The following is a 9,452-nucleotide window of genomic DNA, read 5'->3' as shown; positions in this document are numbered from 1 at the left end:
ATTTTGATGACAATGACACTATCAGTAATGCCAAAGTTTGACAGGATTTTTGAACCACTCTGAAGTTGTTCTTTTTCCATGCTATTAAGGGAGTCCCCGGGAGTCTTTCTTCAGGCATTACTATTTTTCATTTTCCTTCATATTTTATTTAAGGAAATTTTAAGTTCTCTTCAAAGTTTTACTCATTTTTGCATTTAAGGTTCATTTTGTTTTGTCTACTTTTTCTCTTATCTTTGGTATCTTACTTTTTTTCTTGAGTGATGTCAATCTCTAGTCTTTCCTGCAACCCTTTTATGGAGACCATCAAGTCAATGTTGCAGGGCTGCTTCAGCTTCTTTGCCTTCAGAAACTTAGGCATCCCATCCCTTAGTAACCTCTGGGAAACTAGACTAGGCCCAACTGATTTTTCTAGTTCCCTTTTCCTCAAGCTTGATTTCTGGGCATGACCATTTTCAATTTGCCTGATTCCTTCTTCTGCTCTCTGCATTTCCTTCACTGTGCTTAGGTGCAATTATCATTTACTACTTTTTTCTGCTGATAAAGGGTGGGACATTTCTTAAGCAAATCAACTGAGTCATCTCCTCCCACTTAAGTGCTGAGATGCTCTAATACCTAAATGAGTTGAGACTAAGTCTTAAGCAATCATAAGCTATAGTTAGGTTTTAGACTAAGTGAAAAAAAGTTTTGGAGCTAAAGTGACATTACAAAGGAATCAGTTCAGATTGGCTAAGGAAACTCAGTATACTTAAGGAAGGGTTCATACATTAAACATCAAGCTATTTTAGAAATAGGATTATTCCAGAGATTTGAGTATGGCATTTCAGTAAAACCCTTGAGGAACTGTTTGAGTGAAGGAGAGGTCTTGGTCTAAGTTTCCATCCTCCCTTTTCTCTCCTTTGGCAGGAAGAAGACCTTTCAAGCTTTAAAGGGTTCATAGAATTTTGGACTTCCCATATTCCTACAAGCATCCTACCAGCATTTTCACATCAGGTGATAGCAGTGTCTTCATTGGGAGTTGAGGACAGACTGGACATATAGATTCATGGACCCACAAGGAACCCAGCAAAGAAACTATACTGTATCTAAGGGGAATTTATTGAGCACCCCCCCAAAGGGGAAAAAGGACTTCTGACAACTAGGAGTTTTGAGTTATACCTTTGCCCCATGTGCTAAGCTTGATCCCACATTCCCTGAACTCTTTATGTACTGGTAGGACAGTGTATCATAGACTTTTGGGGTAGGGAATCTTTTGTACCAACTATTTTTGCTATGCTACCTTAGTAAAGACCTCTCTTCTGAAAAAGCTACTGAAATCTGGCTGACAAAATTGATTCTCAACTGATAAGGAACATTGGTAGGAGCTTTTGGGACATAGCACTAGCTATCCCTCAGGGATACCCTAGTTCATTGAGAGGATGTACCCAAGCTCTAAGGACCTGACCAATGAGAGGGGGAAGCTGGGATAGTAGCCTCTGGGCACATGTTACCCCAGGATGCAGTATGGGAAGTGTTCAGAGAGAGTCACTTAACTATATAAGAGCCTACCCTAGAGTCTGGCACTGCACACAAAAATATTAGTTAATGTTGACTGTCATCAGCCATTAGAAGTGGGGGAGAGTAGAAGAAGGGGAATGCCAAGTGATTCTCTAAATATGAAAGTTCTCTGATGTTAATTCATATATATATATATATACATTTAACCTGGGGGAAGGAAGAAGCTCTTTCTTTTCTTTTAAGATTTAGTTTTAATTATTCTCCTTTTGGTACTTAATTTGGCACACAATTTTTGGCATTGAAGAGGTATAGAGAAAGAGATTAATCTGCCATCTTGTTTGTTACATGGTCCTTGACTATTAAGAAACAATAAAGTATTTTCAGCTCCACAAACAAGTTGGAGCTGTTTTTTGTTGTTGGTTTTTGGCATTCTTACCTTTCTGTGTGCCTAAGAGGGTGATTTCTAGCATTTTATGCTATCATTTGCATGAAACCTTAAGAAAGCATGCAACAGTTCCTGCATAATTAGTGTGTGTGCTCATCCTTCATTGCCCAAGAAGACCATGCCATCAGAGAAATAATGACATGACTCGCAATTGACTTTGTTTTGAGTGAGGGAGGGCTGTGCAGGTCACCAGCCTCACTTCTCCTCCAGAGCCATCTGGATCCAGTAACCAGATATTCATCAGAATGACTGGAGATGACCCAGGATGAGGCAATTGGGGTTAAGTGACTTGCCCAAGGTCACACAGCTAGTGAGAGTCAAGTGTCTGAGGTGAGATTGGACCCCTGCACTGGTGCTCCATCCACTGCACCACCTAGCTGCCTGCATAATTAGTAAAACCAACAGATAGGGATTTTAGTCCAATAAATATTTATTGAAAACCAGCTATGTTCTAGAAGGGGTTCCCTTGAGGGGATACACATAAATACTGTAGAGGACTTTATAAGTGGTACAAATATGTAAGTGGTTTCAAAATCAAACGGAAATGGTGGCCACTAAACTGTACATGAAGATCCTTGTGGGTTGCACATTATATAGAAAGCCACATTGTCTCTATTTTGTTGGATTCTTTTTTGTTAAATATTTCCTAATTATTTTTTAATCTGGTATGAGTGTAGTGGGCCTCGTGGCTGCATGCTTAATAATCAATGGGGGGGAGAATAAATTTATACATGGAAAATGAAGAATTTAAGGCAAAGTAAATGCCAAAGGAGTAGTGCAATCAATGTCATACTAGTTCAGAAGAGAGAAATGGAATACTCAGGGAACATTTAAAGGATGAAGTAGAACTTGAAGGACAGATAAAATCTGAACAGGCAAAGAAGCACTGGGAGGAAATAGGGTGAGGGAGTAATATTACTAAAGGAATGTGCAAGGTATGTTCAGATGATATGATAGTCAAAGTAGAAGAAATAGTATGAGATAATTTTAGATCCTGGAGGTTGGGGACAGATTACAGAGGTTCTTGAATATCAGTTTAAGGAGTCTAAATTTTATCATGCTGGCAAAGAGGAGCCATTAAAAGTTTTTTTAAATGGATGAGATATAGGTATAGTGGAAAGAACCCCAAACTTTTTGACCTAGATGCTAGTTTTGGCTCTGCCACCAATTTGTTGTATGCCTTTGGACAAATAACTTCACTTTTCTAAAATAAGGGCAGGGGTTAGACTAGATTATCTCTATCATCCTATAAGACAACAGAAGCTTGGAATGAAAACCAAAGAAATCAGGAGTCATTTAGGAAGCTAATGCACCAGTCCAGGCATGAAGAACAAGGATTTCACCTAGGGTAATGGCAATGTAAACAATGGAGAATTATATAAAGCTGGCAAAGAGAGTTTAGTTAAAAATGAAAGATATATTTGTGTATACACACATGAATTCATTAATTTAATGCTCAGGCAAGTATACTATTTATATAAGTGGTACAATTATAAAGTGAATTAATCTTTTTTGTAAAGCAATCTGAAAAGAAATGTTACAAAACTGATGATGACCTTTGACCTAGTGATCCTAGTATTCAGATTATAGCCTCAAGATTTAAGAGGAGGGAAAATAGGCCTTCTTCTGCAAAAAAAGGTTTATAGAGATTTTATGTTCTAGTGAAAAACTAGAAACAACTCATATGTCCCAATGATGGGGATATGGATAAATAAATTGGGGAATACTAGTAAGAAGAAATTTTACAGCCGTGTAAGAAATGTTAAATATGAAAAATTTAAGTAAATATGGAACAACTTTTATTAAATGATACAGAGCATATAAAGCAGAAGCAGAGACACTGAATAAAACTACATAAAAACAGGAATAAAAATAGCAACAAAATCTGATCAAAAGTATACATGCAAATAAGATGTTAGTATTATAGATTTAGTACTAGAAGAACCTCAGAGGTCAAGTACTAAGAGAAAAGACTTTTGAACACCTCTGACTTCAGATCCTGTACTCCAGAAATCATTACAAGTAGGTATGAAGATTTGTTATATTTACCTACTCATGACCCCATAATCCCACCAATGGTTACTGTAAGGTGACAGAACTGCTAGGGGATCTATATTTAATTACAAAGTCCCACAGTTCTCTTTCCCCCAACACACATACACATACATATACACATACACATATACACACAGACATACCCTCCCCCCCCCACCTCTTAACACAACTTTCAAATGGTCTTCACTATTTTTAAGAATTGCTATGCCTCTAAATTGCCTACTCTGACTAAAGCAATGTGCTTGGTGGATATAAAAGGTATAGAAGTCCTTAAGATATAGTTCAGGGGGAAAAAAGTACATACATAAGTTAGTATTACGGAGTGGCAAATGTCATTGCTATTTTTTAAAGATATACTTTTTTGTTATAATGTAATAGTTTGGAGTTTAAGGTTTTAAGTACTGTTTTATTTATTTGAATGTTTGGGCTTGGTCATACCTATTAAACTTAAATATACACACACATCTCTGAGGATGAGGCATTTTGAAGGAAGAATCCACGTGATGTGGTGACTGGTGAATTGGAGGGATAGGGAAGAGGCAAAGATGACTTGGAAGTTTCCATACTGGGTGAATGGAAAAATAAAAGAACCATAACATTAAACAGAGATGTCAGAAAAAGGAATTGACTTGGGAGGAAAGAGGATGAATATCATATTTTTATATATTACGTTAGAAGTAATGGTACAAAATACAAATTGAAATATCTAGAAGGGAGCTGGCAATGAGAGAATAGAAGGGACCTTAGGAATCTACTATATAGTCTAGTGCCCTCATTTTGTAGATGAGAAAACTGAAAGGAAAGGAGTTATCTAGGTTCATAAAAGCAGCAGCAAAGCTGGGACTCAAATCTAGTTGAAAAATCTATCATTAGTTTAATGCTCAGGAAAGTATACCATTTATACAAGCGGTAAAATTATAAAGTGAATTAATCTTTTTTGTAATCTGAAAAAAATGTTACAAAATTGATGACCTCTGACCTAGTGATCCTTGAGGAAACAAAGGAAGATGGTAAAAAGGGAGAGGGTATTTATTAAGTGCCTACAGTGTGCCCAGTACTGTGCTGAGTGCTTTACAAACATGAGCTCAGTGATGATCCTCACAACAACCCCGGGATATAGGTGCTATTATATGTTGATTCTTACAGAGATGTTTTACCATCAGGCACATGATCATCATCAACATCATGAAAATGAAAGTGTGACAAATGCTGTCAAATATTTATTAGGATAGTTTTTACCCAATTTTAAAATGAGGGGATTGGATTAGATTGAAGGATCGTTATAGGATTAGATTATAGGATCTCCTGTTTCTCCTCCTACCCAGGAAGAAGCCTCAAAGGCCATCTAGTCTAAATCCCTCATTTTAAAGATGAAAGAAAGGCAAGGACAGAGGTGGGAAACCTTGGACTTCGAGGACAAGTTTTATAGAACAAATTCTTTTTACTAAGGGGATTTGTTAAGTTTGGATTCAGTCAAAGGGCTGCACTTGAGGACTTAGAGGGCTGGAGGTTCCCCAGGAGGTTAAATAAAGAATGCCAAGTCACATACATAGTTGGCATCAGAGGTAGAATTTGAGCCCGGGTTCTCTGATTCCAGAAACTTCAGAGTCCCTTCCAACTCAAATATCCTAGAGTTCTGTATAAGAACCTTTCATAACTGATTCTGAATCTGTCTAAAAGACCAATGTAAATACTGTACGTTAAATGTGCAGGACAGAATATGTCAACAAAGCATAGAATATGAACTTTGAAATGTTAAAAACTAAGTAGTGAATTAGTTTTTCTCTGCAATAGTTTTAAGCTACTTTTCACCCTTCTTATTAATCATGTGTTCAAATATATTTGTTTTGCTAATCATGACTTTCAAAACAAGAAAAAGAAAGTAATGATAGTATATTGATTATACAAACTCAAGCCTAATAAACAGAAGATACCAAATCAAAGCCCACCTGGTGATTGTTAGTTAAAAAACCAAGTCTCAGAATTTTCAAGATTTGGACTTAACATAGAAGCTAATTCATTATTCCTTCTTTAAATCCTTTATATCAGTGGTAGAATTTCAAAGAACTCTTAACCACTGCACAACAAACTTAGGTGTTTAGAAACAATCTACACACATAAATTATTCATAGCACACAAATTCATATTTATTGAAGAAAAGAATCATTAAATATTGGAGAAATATATGTAACAGCTTTGAAAATTTGTCAGTTGGTTTTTGGGGTGAGGCAGAAGCTTTCATTGAAGAATTAGTAACAGAAGATCAGGAAGCCTGACTCAGTACTTCCTGCTCTGAAGTGCGGTAACTACCTACACGTGGGGGTTCGTAGTCCATCACATCACTGATCCTCAGCCCCTTTAGCAAGGCTGCTTTGTTGACTATCCCTACCTGCTTCGGTCCTTCCCCTCCTCTTGGTCTGCTGCAGTTTCTAAGTTTCCGGTGAATTTTTGCATTCCCTTTCCTGAGGTATTTCTTTGCTGCATTACAATGCCATGCATCTTTTCCACCTTTCCTATAATCTTCAATTGTTTGGGTTTGGTTTGGGTTTTGTTTTTTCTTTTCTTTTCTTTTTTTATTTTAGGCAATCAGGATTAAGTGACTTGCCCACAGTCACATAGCTAGTAGGTATTTGAGGCCAGGTTTGAATTCAGATCCTCTTGACTCTAGGCTCTAGCTAACCCTCCTCCACTGCTTTTTAAAATTTTCAGTCATTATTAAGCTTGCTTAATAGTAGGCCTGGAACATAATAGCTATATAGATTACCATCCAACACAAACTTGAGTAAATATTTATAGGTTCTTCTTAGCTTGTTCCAAATATGTGTGTGTGTGTAGTTTATATGTTCACACACACCACATACCACCACTTCCTTTCCTTTCACTCACTTAACTGTCCAGTCTAGTCTCTGTCCTCATCACTCAACCTAAAGTGCTCTCTCCAAAGTTATTAACAATCTCTTAACTGCTGATTCTAATACCCTTTCCTCAATCCACATGTATATATATTGACTGACTGACTGGACTTGTAGTTAGGAAGACCTATGTTCAAATTCTGCTAGATGGAGTATAACCCTTGGAAAATCACTTAACTCTTAGCCACTCGCAGTTGTGAGGAAAAAATGAGAGATGATATATGTGAAGTGCTTTGAAAACCTTAAAGTGCTATATAAATGTTAGCTGCTAAGACCTCTGAAGTTTTTCCAGCTCTCAAGTTCAAGGATTCTCCCTCTCTTGCAGATGAGAAAACCAAGGATTCCAGGAGTTAAGTAAGTTTCCCCAAGGTCTCTCATTTAGTCGTGACAGAGCCAAGACAAAGACGCCTGCCATTTTTCCATCATACCAAACTGCCTCTCTATTAACTTGTTTTCATCTCATCATGATTTAATGAATTGTAGTCTCTTGTCAGCTGCTTTCCAACTCAATTCAATAAATGAAGTGTCTAATTTAGGCAAAAACTAGATGATGAGAGAATATAAACAAAATTGAAACACATACACATCCCAGTCTGATCATTTCAAGCCCTCTCTACTCAATAAGCCAAACTCCACTGGCTTCCTATCGCCTCCAGGGGCAAAGACAAAATGCTCTGTTTGGCATTCAAAGCCCTTCAAGGTCTAATCCCCTCCACTGACCTTACTTCCCAGCTGGTACTCTTGTGTATATCCAGGGACACTGGCCCCTCCTGGCTGTCCCTTTTAATAGCCTCTCTATCTCTCAGCTCTGAGCATTTTCTCTGGCTAGAATGTCTCCATGCCTAGAACCCTCTCCCTTCTTCTCAGACAACTAACCTTCCTGATTTCCTCTAAGTCTCCACCCAAAACCCACCATCTACAAGAAGCCTACCCCAACCGCTGTTAATTCCAGGGCTTCCCTTTTTTAGAAAACAATTATTTCCCATTTTTCCTGCACATAGTTAGCTTCGTATATATGGGTTTACGTGGTGTCTCCCCCATTAGCCTGTAAGCTCCTTTTTGCATCCCCAGAACATAGCACAGTGCTAGGCACGGGGTAGGCGCTTACTACGGTTGAGTGAACGAATGAATGACTTTCAGAACCCGAATCTTGCGATACCAGGGCCCGCGTTCTTACGACTGTACACACACCTTACAACAGGGGCACCGCACACCCCTCGTTTTACAAACGACAAGTCGGCGCTAGGTGCACACGTGCCCACGCCCCTACACCACCTTAGTTTCACAAAGGAGGTAACTGAGGCTCGGGGGGACTCCCTGCTTTGGGAACACGAGGCTTTAAGACTAGCGGACTGGAGGGCTGTCTGTCCTAGGAGGGCAGGGCCCCTCGAGGGAAGCTCGGGGGCTGCGGAGAGGAGACACGGACGGACGGACGGACGGAGACGCACAGACTCGCGCTCACGCGCACGTGCGCTGGGGCCTGTTCTCCCCTCCAGCCTCCGGCGGCCGAGGACGGAGGTTTCAGCCCGGAAAGCCACCCTCACCGTCCCCGGGATGGGGAAACCCGATTCTAGCCGTTAGAGGGTGGACAGTACGAGCGGACGGAAGTCAGCTCCCAGCCAATCCCTTAGCTCACGTCCAAGTCATCTGCCCGGGAACTTCAAAGGCTCTCCTTGGACTGCACGTTCCCAGGTGACCTGAGTCCCCACCAGGGCCCTCGAGTCTCCCGGTCCCGGGAGTGGAAGGTGCCGAGACACTCTTCTCCCAGTTTCCTCTCCCCGCTCTGCCGTAGGCATGGAAACGCTCCAGCTGACGTCACGCGCCGGCGCGCGTCGCCCCGCGCTTGCGTCGCCCCGCGCTTGCATCACCGCCGGTGATTGGCCAGCCCGGAGGCGCGGTCCCTCCCCTTGGCGGCGCCCCGGTCTCGCGCTCCGCCGCGCGCCTCTGCATGGAAGGCGCTGGCTGGCCCGCCGGGGACCTCGGACTCCCCGCCTCCTCTCTCCGCCCCCATCCCCAGCCGCAGGGTGTCCTCGAGCTGCTCCGCGCGCCGCCTGGCAGTTTGCCTCGTCCTCGTCCTCGCGCCACCTATCCATGGCCACCGCAGCCACCGAGGAGCCGTTCCCGTTTCACGGGCTTCTCCCGAAAAAGGAGACCGGGGCCGCCTCGTTTCTCGCTCGCTACCCGGAGTACGATGGGCGAGGGGTGCTCATCGCCGTGCTGGACACCGGGGTAGACCCGGGGGCGCAGGGCATGCAGGTGAGAGCGCCCCGGAGGCCGCAGCCCCAGGGATGGAGATGCTGGCGGCCGGCCGCAGCGAGGGAAGGGGCTGTCGGGGAAGGGGATACGGGGCAGTCGGCCTCTCGGGCTCCCCGAGGCTGCTGGGGTCGCGGCCGCTGTATGCGGAAGCGGGAGGACAGCCTCGCGCGCAGCGCCGTGGGTGGGGACTGGTACTCGCGCGCCCGCCGTGGGCTCGGGGAGCTCCGGGGCTCCGGGGAGAGGAGGACCTGAAATGGACCATAGTGGCGGGGCGGGCACTGCCAGCAGCC

At 42.3% G+C, this 9,452-nt stretch overlaps 1 protein-coding gene across 5 annotated transcripts in view; it reads left to right on the top strand.

Moving 5' to 3' along the window:
* The first annotated feature begins 8,799 nt into the window (after nt 1-8,799).
* Nucleotides 8,800-9,452, top strand: part of TPP2 (tripeptidyl peptidase 2) — a 96,621-nt gene continuing 95,968 nt past the window's right edge. For 4 of the 5 annotated variants that reach the window (XR_011969886.1, XR_011969885.1, XM_072622020.1 and 1 more), the window contains exon 1: nt 8,801-9,162. Coding sequence is in view for 3 of the 5 variants with exons in the window: in XM_072622020.1 (XP_072478121.1) it covers nt 8,998-9,162 (165 nt within the window). In the remaining 2 variants the exon portion in view is untranslated. Of the gene's footprint in view, nt 9,163-9,452 lie in introns of all 5 variants that reach the window. The other variant, XM_072622022.1, reaches the window with a different exon arrangement.

This window comes from Notamacropus eugenii, chromosome 6 (genome assembly GCF_028372415.1).
Source record: "Notamacropus eugenii isolate mMacEug1 chromosome 6, mMacEug1.pri_v2, whole genome shotgun sequence".
Taxonomy (NCBI): Eukaryota; Metazoa; Chordata; class Mammalia; order Diprotodontia; family Macropodidae; genus Notamacropus; species Notamacropus eugenii.
This window is presented reverse-complemented; position numbering and strand designations above follow the sequence as displayed.